Source organism: Protopterus annectens, chromosome 16.part0, assembly GCF_019279795.1.
Source record: "Protopterus annectens isolate FY-2018-M chromosome 16.part0, PAN1.0, whole genome shotgun sequence".
Classification (NCBI taxonomy): domain Eukaryota; kingdom Metazoa; phylum Chordata; order Ceratodontiformes; family Protopteridae; genus Protopterus; species Protopterus annectens.
This window is the reverse complement of record NC_056750.1, coordinates 14906085-14933971: the sequence shown is the minus strand read 5'-3', so window position 1 is coordinate 14933971 and position 27887 is coordinate 14906085. Positions and strand designations below refer to the sequence as shown.

Below are 27887 nucleotides of genomic sequence, written 5' to 3'. Positions count from 1 at the left end.
AAGCTATGTCAAACCCAGAGCTTTTAGACATGCTCCACTTAAAGAAATCCCAATCCCTACGAGCTACACGCTCTAGGTACCTAAACCTCATCACCACAATAAACAGAACATGCTGGAGGGATATATTCCTGTCCCAGAGACTTCCCATACTCTGGAACAAACTACCTATCTATATCAAACAAAGTTCCTCATTAGCACTGTTCAAGAAAAATCTTGATGATTGGATGGGAGATAGGAAATTCACCCCGGGGATCACTTCTGTGGCTTTGCTCGACAGTGGCACAGGAAAATAATTTTCTTGGGTGGCGAAAGCCAGGGTACCTTTGGCTAGGCTTATATAGGCCCTAGGGCCAATAGCCTAGTACCTACCTATGAACCTATAGAATACTTGAACTCTCAAACTCCGGCATTTACCCATAAAGCCCCACCAACCTAACATACCTCAGGTCTAGTTTTCTGCCCATATGGTTGACAGAGAAGAATGGAAGCTGGAGCTCAAACAATGAACAGAGGTTCCTACAATACTTTTCAATCTCTCCAGAAGTAGAAGAACAAAGTAGGTGGGTGGGGAGATGAGGAAGGATGAGAATGGAACATTATGGTAAGTACATAACTTTTTAATCTGATGGGACAGAGTCCTCAGCTACCATAACCCGAATGGAACCTAAGAAAGGATATTCTGAGGCACAGCCAAGCCAAAGGCTGCTCTTCCCCTAGAGACCAGATTCAGTTTGTAATAAGGAATAAAAGTATGAGAATTATCCCAAGTTGCAGCTGCACAAATATCATCCAAGCAAGTTCCAAGACAAAAAGGCTGACAAAGTCACCATAGACTTCATGGAATGGGCTTTTGGTGGTTTTGGTAACAGCAAACCTACTTTCTCATAAACTGACATAATACAATCAGTTAGCCATTTGGCCAACATCACTTTAGATACCTGTTTTCATAGTTTTGAATCAGAAAAGGAAACAAACAATTGTTTGGATTTTCTTAAGTCTTTGGTTCTGTGACGGTAGAAATTTAACTGTTTGTGGACATCCAAATGATGTAACATATATTCTCCTTTGTTTGAAAGGTTAGGAAAGAACACTGGAGTGACCAAGATGACAGACTGCTAGCAGCAGAAATCCTTAGCTCTGCTTAGAATTTAATATTCTGACAGGAAATGTAGTTTAATTTTTGGAAAAAAACTATCTATAAATATACTGAGAGGTATATAAACATAGGCTCTTTATTATTTTCTAAAAATTAGTACTTGGACAGAATATTCCTGTCAAGACGTTTTCCACTGGAGATATCAACATGAGCTACTCGAAGAACTAACATCAAGAGAGTGCAATGAAGAAAGAATTACAACTTATAATAACAATATCCAAGAGCTGTCAAAGATGGGTAAATTTGAAAACAAAATGAACATGATAAAACAAGAATGTAGTAAACAATTGGCTATTCTAAATGGGATGATAAAAAACAATCTGAACAAATACTTGCCATAGAGGAAACTGTAACTGATTTGGATGGCAGAGTGACAGAAAATGAAAACCACGATGAATTCCTTCTGAACCAAAATACTAAGCTAATTGAAAAACTAGAGGACCTTGAAAGCTGATCAAGGAGAAATATCAGAATCTATGGAATTCCAGAGAAGGAAGCGGGTACTAATATGATTCAATTTCTTAACAGCTGATTTTCATCAGCATTAAACATGTCTGAATCCCTCTCATTTGGAATTGAAAGGGCTGATCAGTCTCTTGGAAAACCAGCATCAACTTCAACTTCCTCTAATCACAGAGCTATCATTGCCAGATTTTTATCTTCTCAGAACAAGGACTTGGTATTGAAATCTGCATGGCCAAACTCTCCTATCAAGATTGGAGGAAAGGTCATTCATTTTGACAATGATTATACCTCTACTGTCATATCCAGAAGAAAATAGTGTGTTCACTTAATTAAATATTTAAAAAAGCTAATGTTAAAGCTCAAATACTTTTCCCTGCAAGAGTAAAATAACTTTACCAGAAGGAGAGAAGATTTTCAGTTCCCTACAAGAAGCAGTAGAATTCATTCAAAAGAAGAAAGAAGACTGGGAGGTTGACATCCTGATTAATATTAGATTCTCAAACCACCTTTAGTAAAAAGGAAGGACTGGTCCATAATCTTTGTGAAAAATTAAATAAGAAGATTTAGAAGACAATGCTTGAAGTTCAGACATCCTTTGGGCAAATGTAATAGCAACTAAATTTCAGATCAGACTAATTCGAAGGTTCAAAGAAAAGTTGAGTCAAGGCCTGAAGAACATTTAATTTCCAAGGAGGAATATGATCATTTAATGGAGGTCTAAAGAAGTAGGCCCCTCTGAGAAAGGCTTTGCAAGGTTTGGAGGAAGGTAAGGCAGCATTATTTAGCCCCAGATAAAAGTTGGAAATGGCTGCTAATTGTACTCTGATAGTTGAAGAACTAGCACCCTCACTGAATATTGTGGTGAAAAAGTTGAGGATATTTAAAATCAGTTCTGAAAAGGGATCTAAATTCTTGTTAAGGGCCCAAAAAATAAATCTTTTCCATTTACTCTTATAAATTTTTCTCATGGCAGCTTTATGGGATGATAATAAAATATGACAGATGGGAGAGGAGAACCTGGGCTGTCTGGCAATCAGTGGATTTGGAGAAACCATCTGGTCAACTTATGGCTTGTTAAGCCTGGTTGAGTTATGCTTGTCGGGTGAGACAGTAGGTCTGGAGTTGGATCCAGAATCCAGGAAGGATATAGAAGATGAGGCCAAAGGAAAGGGAACCAGATCTGATGAGTCCAGTAAGGTACAATGAGGATAACCGTGCTCTTCAACAGAGATGCTTTCTGTAGAAATTTGGGAATGAAGGGTAGTGGGGGAAAGAAGATCGGAGTGCCAAGCATGAAGAAGAGCATCTCTCAGCGACTCCCCCAGTGGGGGGATCAAGGAAAAGAGCCTGCTGCACTTGTTCTTGAGGGGAGATGCAAACGGATCACAGCATGGTTGACCCCATATATAGAAAATCATCTCAACCATGTTGACATTGAGAAAACACTCGTAACACATCAGAATGCACCTTCTTAACTTGTCTGCAATTGTGTTGGATTTCTCCAGGATATGCATTGCTATCATAAAGTGGTTGGAAGAGATAGCCCATTGCCATACTCTCACAGCTTCTCGACAAAGAGGGTAAGATCTGGTTCCCCCTGGTTTGTTGATGTACCAGAACACTAACATATTGTCCATGTGAGTCCCAGTAGTCCCAGTTGGGATAGTATCTTGGAAGGCCTGCAATACTAGGAGGACAGCTCTCATCTCCAGGACATTGATATGCATTTTGGCCTCTTCAGGAGATCATGTACCTTGGACTGTCCTTCCCAAGAAGTACTCCCCTACCCAAGCTGAGAGGAATCTGTGGTCAGTGTGGCCTCAGGCTGAGGGAGAACAAAAGGACAGCCTTCATGTATTTGATTAGACTGGACCCACCAGAGGAGGTAATTCTTGCAAGCTTGAGTTATTTTGACTGGCTTGGATAATGGATGTTGGAGAATAGACCTCAGAGTTGTGAATGTCCATTGAAGGATTCTTATATAGAATCTGGCCAGAGGTATAACAGTGATTGCCACTGCCGTGGACCATCCAAGAAAGAGGAACAGAAGCTATTTAGGTGACTGTATTGAGATAAGCAGTGATGAATTCCAAAGTCTGAGCTGGAGTGAGCTGAGATTTGTTGTAATTGGCAGATATTCCCAAAGAGAAGCACAGCTGGAGTAAATAGTCCCCTGCTTGAAACAGTTGATGCTTGCTTGCAGCAGTCAGGAGTCAGTTGACCAGCTATGGAAACACTCAGAATCCCAGTAGTCTCAGGTGATCTGCTACAACTGCCATTGGCGAACACCCTGGGGGCTGTATTGAGACCAAAGGGCAGTGCTCTCAACTGGTAATGACTGGTTCCCATCTATAAGTATAGATATCTTTTGGAGTGCTTGTTCATTTTGATATAGTAGTATGCATCATGAAGATCAATTGCACACATCCAGTTATGCTTGTGCAGAAACGGCAGAATGAACTGAACCATGACTATTTGGAACTTGGTATATTGAACTGATTGATTTAGTTGGCTGAGATCCAAAACTGGTCTCAAGTTGTTTGCCTTTTTTGACTCCAAAAAGAATCTTGAATAAGTTCTGGACCTCTTTGGCTGGGGGGGGGGGGGGGGCTCTTAGATGACTCTTTTTTTCTGGCAGCTTTTTATCTCTAGAGAATCTGCTTCCCTCTGACTGTGTGGAACATCAGGAATCTTCTTCAGAACTGATGTTGGGGGCTGGGAAATTGTATGATATAACCTCTGGATATTATTCCCCTCACCCATAAATCTTTTGTGATATCTATTCAGGCTCTTTGATGCAGAGATATATGACCACTGACTGCCTCCAGAAATGGAGAGTTGGGTCTGAGAAGGAATCTCTAGATCCCTGATTATGCAGACCACCTCTGCCATGGGAATAGTGCCTTCTATGTGAGTTCTCCCCTCTGCCCTGGGGGTACTTTCTCCACGTGTATCTTGAAAGGGATCCTGGGATTTCTTGAACCACATCTTTCTAGCACCTGTTATTAGAAAAAGACCATTGAGGAGTAGAAAAACATTCGCTCACAGCAGACAGAGTCTTCCCTTCTTGTTTGCACCTTGAGAGTGTCTTTTACTTTGGGGCCAAACAACGAGATTCCATTAAAGGGTGTATTGATAAAATAAGATTTAAAGCATTCCACAAAATCACACAAGCACATCCAGGCATATCTAATAACGTGGTGGTGCTCTCCAGTTTTTACTACATTCTAATAATGGAAATGCCTGAACCCACTGCCCATGGGGTACCTTCAGCAGCATGAGAAATTAACTTCATGGATGAATTGGAAATAGATTGAAGGGTAGCCAACTTTGAGGAAGTGATATTCCCTTCTTCAGAAGATATGGACCTGGAAAGATATTTGGTAAGCTCCTTGGTCAAATCTCTTTGAAATCTGGTAAAATGTGCCAAATAATTCAATGACCTCAAAGTGAAGGTTGCTAATGTATAGACATGCTTCCCAAATCTCTTTAGAGCCCTAGACTCCCTGTTAGTGGGGTAGATAGAAGAACTCTATTCTGCTAGTTCATTTCTTGTGGCCACCACAACCATAGCATTGAGTATTCCTTTACTCTAGTGCGGACGGTCTTTTGGAGATGCAAGGATTTTGTCTGGCCACTTGGGTATAGGCCCAATGGTGACTGGTTCCTTCCATGCCTGCTGAGAGACCAAATTTAGAAGCTCATCAGTGGGCAAAGTCAACCAGGGGATAGATGGGCCAGAGACAAAAGCCTCCAGAAACACTGATTCCTGCTGGGAAGAGTTATCAGGGGACCAACCACCCCTTTGTTTAAGGAGCTCCAAGATGTCTCCAAAGGAGACATCATCAGGTGGTGATCTGGGGGATCATTCCCCCTCATCAAAATCGGTGTCTTCAGTGACAAACTCTTGTGGGGAGTCTAAGTGCCTCCTGCACGTTCTCTTCCAAGGGACCTCCTTAGTGGGAATCTCTGGGGATGTATCAGAAGAGATAATGATATCTTGATTGGTGGACAGGAGACTGGCTGGGGTTAGCTGTCCTGGAGGGAAGGATGAATGAGGCTCTGTATGCACAATCAAATGAGACAAGGAAGTCTGATCTGAGGAGGTCAGGGTTGTCAGATCACTAGGCATACAGAATACTCTCTCCACCATCTTGAAAACAGAAACCAATGGGTCTGACAAAGGGCTCTCTTGTATCATTGGTTCCCAACATCCTGTAGGCAGCCCACCTGAGAGAGAGTCAGAACCAATCTATCTAACTCTGATGCTCTGAGGGGAAGAGATGGCTCTGTCAAATCTGGAGTCAACTCCAACACCTTGGAGCCCACATCAATGCTTTGGCTCCAAGGTGCTCAGAGATGGAAAACTCACAGAAACCATCAGAGTCGAAAACACCATGATCTTCGGATCCAAGGAAGATGTTCCCAAGGCTTTCAGATCTGGCTGTTCTGAAACTGAAGTACGGATCTGAGAAGGAGATACTATAGGTGGTGTAACTCTATGAAGGCTCTCCGGTCCTGATGGGGTTAGAGGTCAGAAGCCCCCTATTTGAATTTGCTTCCTGAAGAACTTTATCATCTTATCCACATCTGCTTTGGAAAGGCTCCTGAAGGATCAAAGAGAGGAAGCCATTGAAAAAGGCCTAGAATGTCATATAGGCAACTGTTCAAGGAACGGTGAAGGCAATCTGGATGTGATAGGCAAACGTTGGTGAATGGATCTGAGGGGATCTTTCGAGTCTTGGTTTCAGATCCAACTTTTTCAAAAGTTTAGATGATGACTCCAAAGAAGGAGCTGAAGTAGACATTGATGTAGACAGGTGATCAGGGGATCCTTTGCGTGAATGCTTAGCAACAGAATCACCCTTTTTGTCCTGTTTCTTAGGGATTCAAACCAAAGCAACCATATAAGAATGCTTAGAAGGGCTAAGACCCCTAAGTATAAGTCTATTCTTTCTATCACTCAAAGATTCAGAATTGAAACCTTTACAGGTATCATACTCTACATCTAGGTGTTTGGGACCCAGACAGTATATGCATTCAGTGTGGGCGGCCGAATTCAGAATTTTGTGCTCACACGACACTATTTTTTGAAACCAGACACTATGTCTGACATAATGAAAGGTTAAAGCAAAAGCAAACTACAATTCAATATAAGGGTAAAGCTAATGGATAGAAAGGATTTTTATAAGGAAATAAAGACGGAAAAAAGAAAAGAATTACTAACAATGGTAATAAAGGGCAGTATGAATAATACAGGAAGGGAAAGGAAGAACTACCAACAATGGTATTAAGAATTAATCAAGGAATATGAGAATAAGGTCTAATATATAAAAACACGAGGGTAAAAGTGAGGAAAGAGAAAGAAGATAAAGTTAAACGCATTGAAAGTTGAAGACTAGTGAATAAACAGTACACAAAGCTCAATAGCTTTCAGTCTATGTCTGTGCGCAATGTCGGCAGATGAGATCAGAGGTATGTTAGGTTGTTGGGGCATTATGGGTAAAGGGAGGAGCTTGAGAGTTCAATTATTCTATGATCTGGAAGATGTGGCCGAGTCAGATCCAAACCCAACAGTTGAGGAATGAATGAAACTGACAATATCAGATTGTATGTTTTGGGAGTGTAATGAGTTAGCAGACTTTAAAAACTCCCTGCAGACTACTCTTGTCAGAAATACTGGGTGAGCAAATTGGTGTAACTAAGGAAATGATTTTTTGAGCTTTAATAGAGAATCGGAATTATCTAGACATAGTAAGGCCATGCTGAGTCTAATTATGGTGGCTGCCAAAAAGCAATTACTAAAAAATGTAAATCAAAGTCTAAACCAATTGTACAAGAAGTAGTGAATATAGTAACAGAGATAAAAGAACTGGAATTGGGATCTTTAGGAAAGGGTAGAAGCAAATTACGTCAAAAAAATGGGAATTGTGGGAACAATACATGTAGTATAATGTTTTGGAGGAGGAATGAGGTTTAAGAGAAGGCAGGTAATTATTGAATGAGCTATGTAATGTTTGACTGACAATGACTGTACGGAAGATTATATGTGATGTATAATTTTTCTAACTGAAAATATATCAATATGGTTTGTTTTAATTTATATAAAACTATGATTGTCTATGTCATGTGATAATTAAATAAAGATGGTTTTGGTTAAAAAAAACAATAATTGTTCCATCCTTATTAGAAAGTGTAGGATTAGAATTAACTAAATGCTTAGTAGCAGAGGAGCCATCTAAGGCTACAGTCACCGAGTCAGGTTTGGGACAGTGTATAACAATTTAAAAGACTGAGGAACCGTATACATTCCATCTGCCTTTTTAGGGACAGTTGGCTGACTAACAGGAAAATTGCAGGTAGTAAGACAAACATCCTCTGAAGCAGACAGGATGGGAGGAATGGGTGTAGGTTCTGGAAACTCCTTCTGTAACAACTCAACAGTATCTTCTGATGGACTGATAAACCTCAAGTGTTCTCTCACTGAAAACACTAGGACATTCTAAGCATAGTTTCAAAGAAAGAGAAATCCTCACAGACAGAATCAGAAACTGAGCCCTCCTCTGAGTCTGCATCAGAAATATGAGAACAAAACCCTGAATCCATCCTTACATTTTCTTGTTCAGATTCAGAGTCTTTACTCTCTTTAGAAAAAGAGAAATCCTTCTTTCTTTTGCCGAAAACTATTTTACAAGAAGGATCAGTAGCCTGAATTAAACCATGAGTCAGTCCCAGTAAAGTACTCCTATCCAAAGAAATTTGAGGAGGGGTCGATACATGCTTGGTTTTTGGTTTCTTTTTGATAGGAAAAATGTGAAAACAGTGTTATTAATGGCAGCAGCAGATTTCCAAGGGATGGACACAACATTCTCATTAAACAAGGAAGCCCTCTCCCTGTTTCCTCTCCCAGGACCACCAAGAATGTCTCCCTCTTGCCCACTGAAGGGGCTCCAACAGCCACAGTGGATGTGGCTAATCCTGGTCCACAGTGGCTGTAGATGCTTTACCAGAGGGTACTAGGATAAAACATGAGTGGTTTGAGGAACAAGCTATGACCCCAGTAGACACCCACTTTTGTCTGAGGTAAACTGCTAGCCTGCAGTGGTGGCAAGGCTTGTTTAGTTGAACTTTTTCTTTTTGTGGCTGGAATAAGGACCAACCATGGGACCAATAGTTTGTTCCATGGTCAAGCTGAAAATGGTGCCTCTTTCCCAGAGAAAACAAGCAGCAAAAGCCGGTAGGAATTTAAAGTCCTTAAAAGTCACTTTTTTCCCAAAATAACACACTAAAAATCACTTTAAAACATTTTTCCAACCCAAAAAAGTAAAATAAACACAGTTTCTCCACAGAAAAAATGTTTTTCAATTACTTTAAACAACTTCTAAACTGACAGAAAAAAAGAGCAGTCCTGTTTAAAAGTACAGTTGAGTCTTATTACAGTCCAGTTTAAACATACACTCCTAATTTAAAAATAACTCTTCTAAACAGGAAAGTACAATTAAATGACGATCTCTGTTATAAAGTGGAAGTTTTTTTCCCCAAATGGAACTTATCTACCCAGCAAAGGAACAACACAAGCTGACCATCTGTCCTCAAAAGCTTGTGAAGGAACATACTCATTAGTGACAGGAAAGCTCTGAAGTGCTTGGTGCCCAACCTGTCCTTTTAGTCAGCTCTTCTTGAGCTAACTGATGATTTGGCACACAGTGATTTGGGAGTTTGGAAGGTGCCCTGAAGCTTCAGAAGTTGGTCAACTGTTATATCCTTGTCAGGATACAACCCATATGGCAAAGGCTACTGCAGTAGTGATCCATACGGTGATCATTTATAGTTCTCAGAAATACAACAGACACCCTTAAAATAATACATATACATATACATATATATATATATATATATATTTACACATACATACATATATTAGATGATAGTACTGTTCTAATATTTGTAATGCCTCATCTGAAGGGAAAATCCAGTTCAGGAAGTTAGTAAAAAGTCAACAAAGCCACACAGACATTAGCAGCAATACAGCTGAGTCACTCAAAGGGAATCATACAGGTTAGAAGCATCCATATATGCAGTGAAAACTTTGCTGTCACAGTCTGACAGCTACATCTTCTGATGAAGCTGTTTGTTTTTCCCCAAGCCAAGCAGGTTTAATAGTTTTGTGGGGATGGTTAAAGTGTGTGTGTGTGTGTGTGTGTGTGTGTGTGTGTGTGTGTGTGTGTGTGTGTTTGAATTCTTAAAACAGAGAATTGATTTTCATCTATGATTGTGAAATAATATGCAGTCACTAAAACAGCACGTTTCTGCGTATTATGAACAGCACTAATTTTTATTGTAAATCACGTTAGGAACAGTGATCAGTTCATGTTGTTACATTTTATTTGTCCTTCCAGGTGGTCTCCATGCAGGTTTGGCAACATCCCAGGAGCTTCGTTGATTGGCTGAAGAGTATGCGTCTGAGACATTTTTGTCTTGACCCACAGCTCTGGTTGTCTTAGTCTGTGTGCCCACACCGTAGGTGCCAGGTTGCTCTTCTGAGGCACTTGTGATATTTAGGGTGTTCTGATCCATTTTGTTTGTGTACTCTGGAGATGATCTCTTCAAAGCTTTGGATATGAACTGTTGGTATTGCTCAGTGATTGCTATACTCTCCTCGATGTGATCCAGTACTACAGGAATGAGGCTGACGACTCCTCCATAATGATTTTTTGCATCATCGCAGCTCAAGCGGTTAACTTCACCATGAGGATATCTGTTTAGAAAACAGAGCATGCATACTTTTCATATATAACGTGTTTACCTACATGCACAAAAACGACTTTCGCACAGAAAGCAAGGTTAATTTTTCTACAGCAGTAGGCTGTATACTTCTGCTTTTAGATCAAAATGAACACATACAGCTTCAACATAAATAAATCTCTGTAGGAAACTCACTGGAGCAGATATACTGCAGTACACTAAATGAAGCAAAATGTTGGTACTGTAATTTAAGTTCAAACCTTCACTCATCATTTCTGTAGCAATTACCTAAAGGGATGAATGAGTTATTCAGTTTAAAAGAAATGCAGTAATAGGTTAAATTACAGTGCAGTATATATAAACTCAAGGTAAATGTCTATTTTATGCCATGGGATAATATTTATAGAAACAATGCATGAAGTGCCATGCCATTTTATCCATAAAAAGCACACTTGTGTATGTAAACTTGGTGTTGCAGTAGCCTTAGCTACATGGGTTATATAATGCACAGGATATAACAGCTGACCAGATTTCAAAGCACCCAAACCATTAGTCATCTTGAGATGAACTGAAGAAAAAGACCAATTTGGGCACCAAGCCCTTCAGAGGTTTCATGCCAACTTAGAGAGGGAGGTTAGAGCCCTTTAAAGTCAGTGCTAGAAAACTAAAGTCCTCACCCTGGCAACAAAAACATACAAAAATAAGGGGATTGTCATTTCTTCTTCCCTTCACAGAAAATGAACAACTGATCAAAAATTCTGAATAGGATCATAGGAACATAGGAAGTTACTAGGCTAATGGCTGTACGGCCCTTACAAGCCTAGCCAAGTTTTTCCCTTATTTCCATGATTAACACCTATTGCCCCTGTCCAAGAGGGACACAGGTGGAACCTCTGGGATGAATTTATGGTTACTCATCCAAGCGCCCAGATTAAGTTTGAAGATGGCCAATGAGGTGCTCTGCTTGACATGAAGTAGGAGTCTGTTCCAAAGGTGTGGTAATCTCTGGTAGACAAATCTGTTCCTCCAGCAGGTTCTATTAATGTCACATACCAGGTTAAGGCCTTTAGAGCGAGTAACCCGTGTACCATTTGACTTGCGGATATGCAACATTTCCAGTAAAGCAGGGTCAAAGATTGCCTTGTATGCAAGGCAGAGATCACCTCTGAGTAGTCTGTATGAAACAGAATAAAGTGACAGTGATTTCAGATGATCCACATAAGACAGATGCTGAAGACCTTGAATTTTCCATGTGAGGAACCTCTGTGGTCTCTTCAGTTGCTGCAGATGCTTGGAAAGGTACATACCAAAAGGGGCATTGTACCCAGTTATTGGCCTGATGAGGGAAGAGTACAGGGAGGTTAGAACTTCTTTTTTCTGTATGTAATGTCCTTACTTATGCGATGAGCAATACAGAATGTCCTTCTTACCATCGTGGAGACATGGTGGTCAAAGGTAAGGTTGCTGTCAACCCGTGCCCCCAGGTCTCTTACCAATGAGTGTGTACTTAAGGTGTTGCTATTGATGTGGTAGTTAGCAGGAACATCACCCTTACTGAAAGGGATGATAATACATATTTTTTGTATTGAGTTTAAGGCCATGACTTTGGCACCAATCATTTGTGTAAGACCCTCTTGTAGGATGTTGACATAATTTGGAGATTCTATGACTGCTCCCAGTTTGCAGTCATCAGCAAACTTTCTCAGCCACAGACCTTTAGTTTTTGCTTGTACTTCAGAGAAATAGATTCCATACAGTAGAGGTCCCAGAACTGATCCCTGTGGAACACCATTAGTTACAGGTCTGCTGTTGGAGGTGGAGTCCCCTATTTTGACTATATGGGTTCTATCAGTGAGCCAGTTAGTGACCCACCTAACAATATAAGGGTTAATACCTAGCTAGGTGAGTTTATCAATGATGCTGAGTGGGGGATAGTGTCAAATGCCTTGGCTAAGTCTAGGTAGGCTGTATGCACAGATTTCCCCTCATCCAGGGCCTTGGTGACTGTCTCAAAGCAGTCCACCATGTTTAACAGGCATGATCTCAAATTTGACAAATTCAAACTGAGTAGGGTCAAGTGTTTGGAGTTTACCTATATCTTTGCTGATAAGGTCCATGATGATTCACTCCATGGCCTTGCAGATAAGGCTAGTCAGGCTAATAGATCTATAGTTCCCAGGTCAGTGGAAACACCACCTTAGTGCAAGGGAATAACGGTGGCCTGTTTTCCATTCAGCTGGGATGAAGCCAGTGCTTAGACTATGACTGAAAAGAGTACTCAATGGTGTTGCTAATTCTTGTTAGAGCCCATGTAGGACACAGCCTGAGATGTTATCAGGTTCCACAGATGCTGTGTTTTTGGCCTTAGGGAGGGTGTTTACGACCTTCTCTTTAGAGGTGCAAGGTAGGGGACAGGTGGTAGGGATGTCACGGGGTAAGTGTGGTGGGGACAGAGGAGTGAAGTTTTCACAGAACCTGTCAACCAACAGGTTAGCTTTGTCCAGAGGCTCAGTATATGCTATATAATTAACTACCAGTTAGGCCCAAATTTGAGCCTTTCCTTTTAGGTTATGGATATAACTAAAGAATGTCTTATAGTTGTCTTTAGTTGAGGAAGCTAATTTGGATTTATAGTTTGCTATGGAGGACTTCACAAGAAGTCTTATTCACTTGTTTAAGCTGAGGAGGGAATGTTTCCAGTTTACGGTTCACTCCTTCTTACTCTTAGACAGCAATTTATTTCTCTTATTGTAAAGCCTGTTAATGGCAGTTGTCCACCAAGCAGGTTTGCTCTTCCTTGAGGAGCTTGTTTTGGTCCTATCAGGTACAGCTGAGTCAATGCAATTATACAGGTGTTTGTATAAAGCATTAGTGTAGAACTTGGCATAGTTGCCAGTTCCATCTGAGGTGGAAGATGCAGTGAAACTATTTATACCATATCCAGGATGTTGGCACCTCTTGTGCGGTATCAACCAGCTGGTCCAGGCACTGGAGTTAACGAAGTCGAGGAACCTTTGGGCAAGTGAGTTTGAGCACAAGTAATTTACCCAGTCAATGGATGAGTAGTTAAAGTCACCCAAAACCATAGTGTTCGGATGTATCTTGATTGACTCAAGTAGATCCAAATAGGTAGAGTGGGTGTCCTGATTCATGGAGGGGGTCCTGTAGCTGGCAATGACTTGAATAGGTGTCATACCAACAGTTAATTGCACCTGAAGTGTCTCCAGGGAATCATACTGTTTAACCAATCTGGACATGTATTTATATTTAATGAATATCGATACACTGCCTCCTTTATGTTATCACACCTTCACTTTGTGGTCTGAACATGTGGAAGGAGGTATAACCTGGTATGATTGAGGTGCTCTTCACAGCCTTGAATCAGGTCTTCATGACTGCACAAATGTCTGGATCTTTCAAGGCGAGGACTGCTTCCTGTGAGTGCAGTTTCATGTTGAGACTCCCAGCATTTAGCAGCATAATATTAAAGTTATTTTTAGATGGAGTTTTTACGTTGGGAATTTTGTCCTTGAGATGCTGCCTAAAAAGGCACTGTGGGGGGTGGCAAGAGCCTTAGCTAGTAGCCGAAATCTCAGGGGTGACAGATGAAGACCATTTCTGGCAAAGCATCGAGGTCTGTCGATCTTGTCATCCCAGGCTGACAGTGGATCACCCTAGAATGACACCAGAAGCTAAGCCAATTATTGAAATCAATCAGTTTCTGTTTGTTGTGTCAAAATAGCACCTGAGCTGTCTCTAGACATCCAAGGTGTGGAGTATCATTTCTCCCTTATTTTTAGGTTCTGAAAAGAAGACAGGGAGATGGATAGCTTGGTGCAAAGTAAACTCAGATACCACTTTAAGCATAAATTAATCTTTGTGAAAAATGACATAAGGTTGTCAGATCATAAGAGCTTGCAACTCAGACATTCTTCTTGCAAAAGACAACACAATCCTCAAAACTGTTTACATATTAAGAGCCTCAAATCAACCAGATGAGATGATTCAAATGGAGCAACTGGCAACTGTTAGTTTTCTAAAACAAAATTAAGATCCCAAGGAGTAGTCACCTAGAAGGAGGCTTGGAATGCAACATCTCTTTCAAAAACATTTTCACATGAGATTGTATTGAAAGGGGCATATCTATGGGCAGACATGCTGCAATAGCCAACAAATGAACTTTGATGGAGGAATAAGACGGGTCAGAGGATAGTAATTCAAACAAATAATGTAGAACAACAGAAATGCTAGCCTTAAAATGGTGCTGTTTTTTTTTGTTTTGGCACAAATTACAAAACCTTTTCCACTTTCTAATATATGATTTCCTAGTAGCAGTTTTTCTTGCCTCCTTTAATGCCTGCTGCATGTCCTCAGAAAATACGTGCTTAAAAGGTGTTGAAACTCTATCATCCAGGCAGCTGCAGGTGCTTGGATCTGGAATGTATCAAACGTACCCTACCTTGTATGTATAAGTCCAGTTTGTGAGGAAGCTTGTGGTAATTGTCCTTGGGCAAGAGAGAACCACTGTTGCATAGGTTAGAAGGGAGTCACCAGAATGATCTTTGATGAATCCTTCTGAATCTTACAAATGGCACAGGCTATTACTGGAAAGGGTGAAAAAGCATAGGCAATCATTCTTGGACAAGGAAAAGAAAAAGCACCTGTTTTACAATCCTTTTTGCATGGAGTCCTGGAGTAGATCATTTCCAATTGATTGCTGTGGGTGGAGGCAAAAAGATCTATTTGAGATGTTCACCCACAGCTGGATCAGCTCCTGGAAGACCCCCTTCTTCGATTTCCATTCGTGAGGGTCTGTCTTGGTCTTGCTCAGCTTGTCTGCCACAAAATTTTGCTCTGAAGATAGGTGCTACATTTGTGGGGTGAGAATGTGTTGAAAATTTGGAAGATGCAGTGGTGCAGTGGTAGCATTGTTGTCTCACAGCAAGCGGTTCACTGGTTCGATTCTTGGCTGGATTGCCTTCTGTGCGGAATCTGCATGTCCCCATGTGGGTTTCCTCTGGGTGCTCCTGTTTCCTCCCACGTTACAAAGACATGCATCCAGAGCGTTTCTCCCCGGGCCTCCACTGAAAATTGGCTTCGTTCCAAGTCGGACTTTCCCGGTTAACAAATGTTAAATAAGAAAATAAATAAAATCTATATCCCAGGTTACTATGGCTAGTCTGCACAGAGGATAGAATGTGGTTCTCCTCTGTTTGTTTATGTACCTCATTACTTCTCACTGTCCAGGGGACCACAGCTAACTTGAGTGTTGAGAGCATTTATCAACACCATCATCTGTTTTTTTTATTTGTTTTGGTTTGTCTTTTTTTTTTTCAGACCATTTACTTTTATCTCCATAGACACAGAGCCCCATGCAAAGTCTAAAGCATTTGATACAGACTGTGATGAAAGTGGAAAGGGAAACCGGAAGACCCGGATTCTGATAAAGTGGGTCTCTCCACAAAAGAATCTTTCATTTTCCAAACCAACAAACTCAAGTATGGAGTGTCAGGGGATGTTGATGTTGGGACCATATGGATTTTAGGTACCACTGAATTTTTCTCATGTGGAGTCTTGCCAGAGGAATCATGAAAATCATAGAGGCCACGAGGCCCATAATCCTGAGAAATTCCAGGGCTGAGACAGAAGTCTGAGAGGCAAAACACAGGAACAGATCTAGATACAAATCTACTTTTACAATTCTACTTTTTCCTTTGGAAGAAAAACATTTTGAGCTGAGGGATCTAGAAGACACCTCTGGAAAACAATCCTGTGAGAAGAAATTAAACAAGACTTTTGCATGTTCTCCTTCAACTTCAGTCTGGGTAGGAGATGCGTGAGAAATTCCTGATAATTTGAAAAAACAAACTTCAAAGATAAGCAAGTCATCTGAATAAGCAAAACTGTGAATACCCTGCTCTCTGCAGTAGGCTATTGTAGGAGTTAGACACTTTTCGAATACCTCTGGAGCAGTATTTAGCCCAAAGAGTAATATAGAGAGCTGACAGCGTAATCCATTCACAGCAAACCTTAAAGAAATTTCTGAAATATGCATCTATAGGAAGATGATGACAAGCATCTGGAAAACTCAGATGAGGAATGAGTGGTAACAAGTTGTAAAGGGATACACAAAAAGTAGAAGAACAGTGCAAAGCCAAAACTAGTAACCAAATGATAAGCACTGTTTTGAGGAGAAACCAAGCACCGGACAGGTCTAGGATAAAACCAATGGATTTATTGAAACAAAAAACACAACGTAAAATGCTTGACGAAACACCGCGTTTTTCGTCTTTTAACAGACTACATCAGACAACAGGAAACAACTAAAAAAACATATATATATATATATGCTGGCAAAAATTCAAATCATCCAATAAAATTACATCTCATGAATATATAACATAATTATATGGTGTAAAATGATGACTGACTTAATGGTTGAAACGTATTCCTACTATCATAAACCAACCTTGAATCCTAATGAAAATCGCATACATTGAACTACAAGATAATATAAAGATGATGATCACAAATATAAACTATTATTAATGTATATAGACGTGTTAAAACCCAAAAGGAAGTGAGCTCTCAAAGAGCAATAATACCAAAGTTCCAAATCTTTACACAACACTTCCATCCAGTGGCCAAAATGCAAAATGACAAAGATATATACAATAAACAAATCAGTATGAAGTGTATATATATATATATATATATATATATATATATCTATGAAGTAAAATGAATGTAAATAAATATAAATGAATAGATGAGAGTCAATGAAATTCTGTAAATAAATAAATAACTAGATGGATAAATAACTATATATATAAATCTCTCCAAAACCTGCAATGGACAATCAATATCATAAATATATATTTTTCTAATATATACATCTATAAAATAAATAATAAAAATAAGCATATAAAAATGTATAAAATGTAAAAATCTCTCTAAAAACTATATCTCAACAGCAGTTAAAAAGCTAAGATAGAAACATTGGTAATAAACAACAATGAAAAATAAAATTTAATCATAACTGATTACAGTCTGGCAGCCCTCATATTTAAGATGGGTGCAAGGGAAACATTGTCATTTAAACCTGGGAACTTATTGGCTTCTAAAATAATTTGCCAATATAGTTCCCGATATTCAATCTTGGTTTCCCATAAGCCACCCCTCTCATCTTTCTGAACTTCCTCTATGATAAAAAACATGTAATTTAGCTAAGGGACAAATAATGGTGTGTCTATATAATGCATTAGTGGCTTTTTTATTTTTTATATCATTAATATGTTCATATATTCTTCTTCTAATTTTCATCTCTGTCTTACCTACATAAAAATTAGAACAAATCCCACATATAGCAATATATACCACTCCAAAAGAATCACAAGTACTATGAGTTTTACTAATAATTTCTTTTCCCCTAGATTCAATAAAGACACTCCGTGTATCAGCCATCCAAGGACATTGAGAGCACATCTTACACGGGAATGTACCACGGGACTTCATTGTTTTCTTCTCCTCATTGTGTTGTGGCATCAGCCAATCTTTAATATTACGTCCTCTTCTAAAAATAATTTTTGGGGATACATTATCTTTTAAACTGAGATCACTGATTTTGGTGAATTTGTCCCATTCTTTATCGAAAACATTTTGAATTGTAATAGCATCTCCACTAAAATCTGTGATAAAAGCCCTATTGTATTGCTTAAGCTTTATTCTTAGAGGTGTCCGTAGACTCTACCATAGTAGTTTGCCCAATATTAGTCACATTTTTAGGCTCTTTACCTAAAATAGGATGAAATCTATCTTTTCTACCTCTAATAACTTCTTCTTTAATTTTCATAACAAATTCTAGAGGATATCTTCTTTCCAAAAACACCTGGGTCAGAAACTCACATTCTTCAACAAAATCTAAGTCATCAGATGTCATTCTGGAAATTCTAACAAACTGACCTTTCACAATACTTCTTTTCTGATGACAGATCACACCATTATTTGTTCCTTAGCTAAATACACATTTTTTTATCATAGAGGAAGTTCAGAAAGATGAGAGGGGTGGCTTATGGGAAACCAAGATTGAATATCGGGAACTATATTGGCAAATTATTTTAGAAGCCAATAAGTTCCCAGGTTTAAATGACAATGTTTCCCTAGCACCCATCTTAAATATGAGGGCTGCCAGACTGTAATCAGTTATGATTAAATTTTATTTTTTCATTGTTGTTTATTACCAATGTTTCTACCTTAGCTTTTTAACTGTTGTTGAGATATAGTTTTTAGAGAGATTTTTACATTTTATACATTTTTATATGCTTATTTTTATTATTTATTTTATAGATGTATATATTAGAAAAATATATATTTATGATATTTATTGTCCATTGCAGGTTTTGGAGAGATTTATATATATAGTTATTTATCCATCTAGTTATTTATTTATTTACAGAATTTCATTGACTCTCATCTATTCATTTATATTTATTTACATTCATTTATTTTACTTTATATATATATATATATATATATATATATATATATATATATATATATATAAACTTCATACTGATTTGTTTATTGTATATATCTTTATGTCATTTTGCATTTTGGCCACTGGATGGGAGTGTTGTGTAAAGATTTGGAACTTTGGTATTATAGCTCTTTGAGAGCTCACTTCCTTTTGGGTTTTAACACGTCTATATACATTAATAATAGTTTATATTTGTGATCATCATCTTTATATTATCTTGTAGTTCAATGTATGCGATTTTCATTAGGATTCAAGGTTGGTTTATGATAGTAGGAATACGTTTCAACCATTAAGTCAGTCATCATTTTACACCATATAATTACGTTATATATTCATGAGATGTAGTTTTATTGGATGATTTGAATTTTTGCCAGCATATATATATATATATATATATATATATATATATATATATATATATATATATATATATATATGTTTTTTAGTTGTTTCCTGTTGTTTGATGAAGTCTGTTATAAAGACGAAAAACGCGGTGTTTCGTCAAGCGTTTTACGTTGTGTTTTTTGTTTCAATAAATTATTAGTTTTATCCTAGAGCTGTCCAGTGCTTGGTTTCTCCTCAAAACAGTGCTTATCGTTTGGTTACAAGTTGTAAAGGGATAACATTTTGAACTTGGGCACTATCACAGACTAGTTTAGGAAGGAAGCAGTCTCTGGGAATCTTCTTTCTTTCTTTGGCACCAGAAACATTTTTGAATAAAACCCTTCTATTAGCCAAGTAGGATGTACCACTTCTTTCCCTCCCCAAGTCAACAAGTGCTGAGTAACAGCAGGAGAAAAATGAAAAAGAAGGAAATCCCTTGAAAAACAAGAGAAAAACGAGAGAAAGATACCCACTGCCGTCTGTAACCTTGATGAATGACTCAGGATCCGTCTGTCTGAAGCTTTCTGTTGCCAAAGAGAGATGGACGGTCAGACTTTCTGGAAGGTTAAAGTTGTACAAGAGTGGCAAAGGGGAGGAAAGCCTTGTGTACAGTCATTCAGACATATTAGAATGTCCTTTGTTCTTTCATTTTCATATCTCCTGTTTGAATGTTTGCTTACCAGCAGCTTGCTGTGATTGCTTATTATACGTTTTGAAAAAGGCTGTGGACATCACTAAACTCCTTGGCAAACATGCAGAAGGAAACAATCAAATGGAAATCTGGACGATGTAGGTACATAATAAAGAAGGTCAGGGCTTTTGGACCTTGATTATACTTTTCAAAGTATTGTGAAGCTAGCTGATCAGTCAATCAGGCATTCCTAATATCCCTTATATGCCCTTGTTGCAGTCCTACATAAAATGTATTACAAGTACATCTCATGCCCCAAACAACTGCCTCTTGACAATTATTACAAAGACCTGAGGCCTTAAAGTAGGATCCATGAATAAGGAGTTCAGAGCTGTTATCTCAATAAATACAGATAGAACAACCCTTACAGTCCTTAGATATTAGATTGTCCTTTTCTATGATCACAGGTATAATACAGTCACCATAGCTTAGGGTGCTCCTGTATGAAATGTTTAACATTAAAAGCTGCTCAAGATTTCATGCAGTGTCAATGTATACCAATACTGCTTTAAGGTGAGTGCACCACCCTTTCTTTTTTTTAATACCTTTATTGAATTATCACTTGTGACAGGCAAATTTACATTTATATAAAAGTAATCAAACTGTATTAACATGTTCGCGTTTACAAATATTATACTTCACATATATTGCTATATATCATGTAACCTAAGCAGCTTTACATAAATTCCATCGCTTATGACATAGGCAATCATGCATTTATATAAATTAAAACAAACCATGCTGACAGAATCCTAGTTTAAAGCATTTTACATCACAAACCATACTGACACACTCCCAGTTGCAAACATTATATGTCACTTAAAATCTACCCAATCATTTTCAATCAGACATTACATAGTTCATTTAAGTCCCCTTTTTTTAAACCTCATTCCTCCTGTTATGCATTGTTCCCATAATTCCCATTTTTTCTATGTAGTTTGCTCCTACCCTTTTCTAAAGATCTCAATTACTGTTGTTTTATCTCTGTTACTATACTCACTAGTTCTAGTATAGTTGGTTTAGATTTGATTTCCATTTTCTAGTAATTATTTTTTTACAGCCACCATAATTAGACACAGCAAGGCCTTACCATGTCTAGGCAATTCTGATTCTGTATCATAGCTCAGAAAAATCATCTCCCTTATCACACCAATGTGCCCATCCAGCATCTCCAACAGTTCATCCCACAGGGAATCCTTAAAGTTCACCAACTCACCGCACCGCCAGAAAATATGTCCCCAAGTACTTCTTTCTTCCCCATTACACCTCCAATGTTTGCTGTCTACCTGATCAAAAATTCTCTGGAGTCTACTTGGGGTATAAAAATATCTATGTAAACATTTGCAAGCAAAAATCCTAAATCTTCTACATTTTATTGCATATTTGTAGACATACATGTATCCTCCCATTGTTTCTTTGTGAATTGCTTATCCAATCTCTCTTCCAAATCCTTTCTAACTTCCTCTGATTGATTCCTATAGTTATCATGCAATATTTTATAAGCACTATTAATTATTCCTTTTTAATGGCAGCTTCTGTTCATAGGTTCATAGGTAGGTACTAGGCTATCGGCCCTGGGGCCTATACAAGCCCAGCCAAAAAGGTACCCTGGCTTTTGCCACCCAAGAAAATAATTTTTCTGTGCCACTGTTGAGCAGAGCCACAGAGGTGATCCCTGGAGTGAATTTCCTATTTCCCATCCAATCATCAAGATTTTTCTTGAAGAGTGCTAATGAGGAGCTTTGTTTGATATAGATAGGTAGTTTATTCCAGAGTATGGGAAGTCTCTGGGACAGGAATCTATCCCTCCGGCATGTTCTGTTTATTGTGGTGACAAGGTTTAGGGCCCTAGAGCGTGTTGCTTGGAGGGATTGGGATTTCTTTAAGTGGACCATGTCCAACAGCTCTGGGTTTGACATAGCTTTGTATGTTAGGCAGAGATCACCTCTGAGTAGGCGATATGCGACAGAGTAAAGCTGGAGTTTTTTGAGACGGACAGCGTAGGGCATCTGTTTGAGGCCGGTAATCCTCTTTGTGAGGTATTTCTGCAGCCTTTCCAGTTGTTGGAGATGTCTTATGAGGTACATACCAAAAAGGGGCGTTGTACTCTATAATGGGTCTAATGAGTGATGAGTAGAGGGGAACAATGACCTCTTTTTTTCTGGATGAGAAACCTTTTGTGATGAGGTGTGCCACATAGATGGATTTCCTGACTACTGTGGTGATGTGATTATCAAAGGAGAGACTACTGTCCACCTGTGTCCCAAGGTCTCATCACACTTTCGGTGTTAAGTATACTACCGCCTATGTTGTAGTTCATGGGTACAGAGTTTTTACCAAAGGGGATGACAATGCACTTTTTGGCATTGAGCTTGAGGCCATAGCTTTGACACCAGGCATCTGTCTCAGTGAGGCCCTTTTGTAGGATGTCTACATTGTTAGGAGTTTCGATTATGGCTCCTAGTTTGCAGTCATCTGCGAACTTCGTTAGCCAAAGACCTTCTGTGTTGGCCTGTACTTCAGAGAAGTAGATACCAAACAGGAGAGGACCCAGGACTGAACCCTGTGGTACTCCACTTGTCACTGGTCTGAAGTCGGATTTGGAGTCTGCTACTTTCACACTCTGGGTTCTGTCAGTGAGCCAGTTGGCAACCCATCTGTGACATGGGGATTTATACCTAGTTTAGTGAGTTTATCTATAATTCCAGAATGGGGGTGGTGTCGAAAGCCTTGGCAAGAACTAGATAGGCTATGTGAACCACCTTACCCTTGTCTATGGCTTTGGTGACTGCTTCAAAAAAGTCTATCAGGTTTAGGAGACATGATCTGCCTTTTACAAACCCAAACTGGGTGGGATCCAGAGTTTGGAGATTACCAATGTCTTTGTTTATAAGTTCCATGATGATACATTCCATGGCCTTGCAGACCAGGCTCGTCAGGCTAATGGGGCGGTAGTTCCCGGGGTCTGTGGTGGCTCCCCCCTTGTGGAGTGGGATAACCGTTGCCGTGCGCCATTCAGCAGGCACAAAGCCTGAGGTGAGGCTATGAGTGAACATGGTACTTAGGTGGGGTGCCAGTTCATTCTGTAGTTCATGTAGAACGCAGCCTGGGATGTTGTCTGGTCCCATGGATGCTGTGTTCTTGGCTTTGGAGAGTGTAGTTTTTACCTGTGCAGCCGTGATTACAGGAACTTTGCATTCTTCCGGTATAGAGATGGGCTCTTTAGGGGGTGAGAGGGAGGTAAAGTTAGCACTGAACCTATCTGCCAGGATATTGGCAATATCAGTTGGGTTTGTATATTTAGTGCCATTGTGCTATAACTCAGAGCAGATCTGAGTGTTGCCATTCAGATTCTTGACATAGCTATAGAATGCTTTGTGGTTGTCTTTAGAATCAGTGGCGATTTTGTTTTCGTAACTAGCGGATTTTATCAGGGATCGCAGCTTCTTACTGAGGCTGACCAGGGAGCTCCTCCACTCATGGGATTTTACTCTCTTTTGCAAGAGTTTCTTCCTTCTGTTGTACAGTTTGTTTATGGCAGGGGACCACCAGATTGGCTTCCTTTTTTTGGAGGATAGCATCTTGGTTCTGTTTGGGATAGCACGATCCATGCACTCATGTAAGTGCTTATAAAGTGCAATTGTGTAGGATTCAGTAGTTGTAACTGTATTGTCCATCTGCATGGGTGTCATGAAGTTCACCACTTCTGTCTTAAGAAGCATGAAGTTGGCTTTGGAGAATTTTTTTATTATGGTTTCCTTAATGGGGGGTGGAGGCAGGATGTGGATATCTAGGGTAATTAGCTTATGGTCGGATCGGACCAATAAGGCATTGACTTCAGGTGTCGAACACCGGTCACTCATATTGGTAATGACTAGATCTAGGATATTGTTGCCCCTGGTGGGGGTGTGGATAAGATGATCCAGGGCATTGGAGTTTATGAATTCCAGAAAGCGTTGAGCGAAGGAGTTTGTACATGAGTAGTTTTCCCAGTTAATGGTGGGGTAGTTGAAATCACCCATTATTAGGGTGTTTGGTTAATATTTTCCAGTACATCAAGAAAAGAGGTGTGGGAATCCTGGGGCATGGTGGATGATCTGTAGCAAGCTACAATTTGGATTGCAGTTTTGCCCAGAGTTAGTTGCACTTGGATAACCTCGGCTTCATTATGCTGAACAACTAGCCTGGAGGTGTGGATATCCTTAATGAATATGGATACACCTCCACCTTTGGTGTTCCGGTCCAGGTTACATGGCCGAAAAGTGTGGTATGAGTTATAGCCTGGTGGTGCAGGGGTGCTCTCTGGAGCCTTGAACCAGGTCTCAGTCACTGCACAGATATCGATGTTCTCCATTTTAAGGAGTGCCTCGAGTGAGTGTATTTTGAGATTTAGACTTCTGGCATTGAGTAGCATCACCCTCAGTTTTTGCTTCCCTGTTCCTGTTAGGGTGGTGAATTTGTCATTTGAACCTTGCCTAAAAAAGGCACTATAGGGGCGGCAAGAACCTTAGCCAGTATACGGAATCCCAGGAGGGACAGGTGCAGGCCATCTCTGGCAAAGCATTGTGGTCTGTTCTAGATTCTACTAAAAATTCTACCAGTGCTGGTCTTTTATTTAGGACCCCCCTATTTCTTTCTCTTTGCCTATACTCTGATATCAATCCCTGATAGGGAAGGCAGTCTGTAATCTGCAGTCCAAATAAATTATTGGTGTCTTCCCAGTCTATCATCTTTCCCTCTGTAATTATTTGCTGCCAATACCTTTGTTCCTTTGCCAGTTTTCTCCAATAAATTCCATCTCCCGCTTGCCTATTGTCTATATCCCTAATTACAGTCATCCCTATTGGCCGAATCTCCTTTCTCCATTCCCATGTTGGCTTAGTTCTAAGAATACTTTCTGCTACTTTATAAATATAATATTCTGTAGGATTATTGTTATTCTCCTCAGAGACCTGCATCCAAAATTCCAGTCTCTCCTTGTTTCTTCAGCTTCCTAGGAGTCTTAACTGTGTAGTTAGGAAATACTCCTTCAAATAAGGTAATCCCAATCCACCCTGAGTGGAAGAATCATCTTATCCCACTTGGCTCTTGCCTGCAGCTCTTTATTAATTGCGATCTACAACTTCTCCTCTGGTTGATTAAAATGTGCCTGACCTGTGTATAAGACTAATGGGACTAAAATATTTTAACTGCTTGTATCTTACTATCCAAATCCATATAACAAAGCTTCCATTTTCTCAGTTTTTGCATTTTCTTTTGTTTAGTCTCTTTCCACATATCCTTAGCTGTCACACCAGAATAATTTTTAATCCATACTCCTAAATACTTCATTTTATCATGTCCCCATAAATATGGATATTTATGAACCAATCTGTATGAGGGTACATAATTTACGACTATTGCCTTTGTTTTAGCAATTAATTTTGTATCTCAAAAAGATCTGAAACTACATCAAAATGTTCCACAACACTGTAATGTCTCTTTCTGGTTTTGTCAGGTATAAAATAATATCATCAGCAAATAAAGCCAGCTTTTCTTGACTACCATACCAATTATATCCTTGAATTTCTGAGTCCCTTATTTTCTTTGCCAGACATTCTAAATATAATGCAAACAACAAAAGGGAAAGAGGACACCCCTGCCTGGTTCCTCTGCTCAAGCAGAAATTATCAGAGAGGACCCCATCCACTTTAATTTTTGTCTCTGTTCCCTCATATATCCTCCTAATCAACTTTATAATTTTTTCTGGAAATGCAAATGCTTCCATTGCCCTGCTCATAAAGTCCCAGCTTACTCTGTCAAATGCTTTCTCTGCATCAAGACCCACCAATAACAATGGCATTTTCTTACATTCTGCTTCCCTCTGGATCATCAGTGTTCTGTTAATGTTGTCAAATGTTTGTCTCCAATCCACAAAACCACATTTATCCATATTTAACAATTTTCAGCACTACTTTTGCCATTCTTTTAGCCATTATAGACATAAACACTTTATAACCATGGTTTAGTTTTGAAATGGGCCTGTAGGAAGCTGGATCTGATGGATCTTTACCCTCTGTAGGTATTACAGTTACCACTGCTTTCTTCCAGGATGGTGGTACTTCTCCTCCTCTTAAAATGCTGTTAAACAAAACCTTTCAGATCTTTATCAGTTTTTTTCCTTCCTAGCTTCTAAACTTCCACAGGAATACCATCTATTCCCGGGGACTTTCCTGTAGATTGGTTAAACATCACAATTTTTATCTTATCTCCTCCTAGTTAGTAATTGAGCCTCATCTACCTCTAACATTGGCATATTTAATTCTTCCATAAACATTTCCATTTGTATCTTTTCAGACTTTCATAGAATTTTCGAAATATTTCTCATACCTCTACAGGATCTCTTATTACCTTCCTTGTTATAGACTCCCTAAGGTTAGCGACAGCCCTTTCAACTTTCTATTGTCTGAGTTACTGTGCTAAAAGTTTTTGTGCTCTAGTGTTATTATAAAAAAACAAAAAAAACAAAACAGTTGCTTAACAGCAATCTTTCTAAACTTGTGTATATTATTGAAGTAATCCCTTATTTCCTGCTTAGCATTCTGCAGTTGTACCTCTTCTTGTTCTGTGAGATCCCCCCTATTCTGCAATACTTTAATTCTTGTTACTTCTTAACTTAGCAGCCTTTCATTTCCACTCTATTTTCAAACTTCACATTTTATCTCACTCCCTAGCTATATTGTCAGATATAATTGTTATCCTTTTGAATAGCTCCTAAATCATCTCCACTACCCATTCCTTAAATTCCTCTCTTTTCAACAGATAGGTCAGAATGTGCCAGTGTCTCATTTTATTTCATTACCCTGTGTTTTATTTTCATTATTATTGGTGCACGATATAAAATAGTTATTGGGTGCATATCAAGACCATCAATTAAATGCACATGTTCCTGTGAAATGTAAATTCTGTCTAGCCTAGCCCAGTTTTTGTATCTTGGGGAATATGTAAATTCACTCCAAACTCCTATGACTGAATTCACATCTTCCATGCCAAATATTTTCATACATTTCTTCAAAAATCTAACCTCCTTTGTTATACTTTCCCTTCTGGGCCACCCAAACACATCTTCACTGCTACATATCAAATTCCATTCCTCACCTATAAGTAATATTCCTTGTTGAAAACTGATTATTTCTCCCAGCATTTTCTTGAGCTCCATAATAGCAGTTTTAGGTGAATATAAATACAAGCCAGTGTAATTCTCTTCCCTTGCCAGTAGCCCTTAGCACCACAAATATGCCATTATATTTTTATCCTCTTTTAGCAGTGTTGGAGCTCCTCTTGCAATTAATATAAGTACTCCTCTTTTCCTTTCCCCACTGTATTCTGCTGAATAACCACCCTGAAAACTTTTCTTTATCAAATTCACATGTTCAGTTCTTTCCAAGTATGTCTCCTGTAACAGAACTATTTGCACTCTACATTTTAATATAGTTCACTATTCTTTCTTTATTTGTATTTATCTTTGAGACCATTGACATTTAAAGTCATTACAGAAAGCATCATTGTATTAAGAAGTTATTATTCCCACCTTTTATGTATGGCACCTTTTTTGTTAAATGTCTAGTTGCAGCTTGTGTGCTACATGTATACAGTGTTTGGCAGGTTGAACTGTTATATAGCGGTTTCTTACCATATCCATTTGAGCCCATGTCACATCCTACAAAACTCCTTGTTTTATTGAAAGCCCTCAAACAAAGAAACAAGCAAACCCCAAATATTCCCTAAAACCTATTTATTTAACAGTAACACACAAAACTATGTACATCTTCAAATACTGAAGTTTTAGACTCTTAATAGAAACAAATGTCCCAAACTGACAGCCACACTTACAGACATAAGTTAACCTAAAATATAGGCTATTCATGCTA

The 27887-nt window shown here is 39.0% G+C and overlaps 1 protein-coding gene across 2 annotated transcripts in view; it reads right to left on the bottom strand.

The window, feature by feature from the left end:
- Window positions 1–9937: 9937 nt before the first annotated feature.
- Window positions 9938–27887, bottom strand: part of SPACA9 (sperm acrosome associated 9) — a 293332-nt gene continuing 275382 nt past the window's right edge. For both annotated transcript variants that reach the window (XM_044057883.1, XM_044057882.1), the window contains exon 4: window positions 9938–10379. In XM_044057883.1, the coding sequence (XP_043913818.1) occupies window positions 9998–10379 (382 nt within the window). In that variant the 3' untranslated portion in view covers window positions 9938–9997. The remainder of the gene's footprint in view (window positions 10380–27887) is intronic.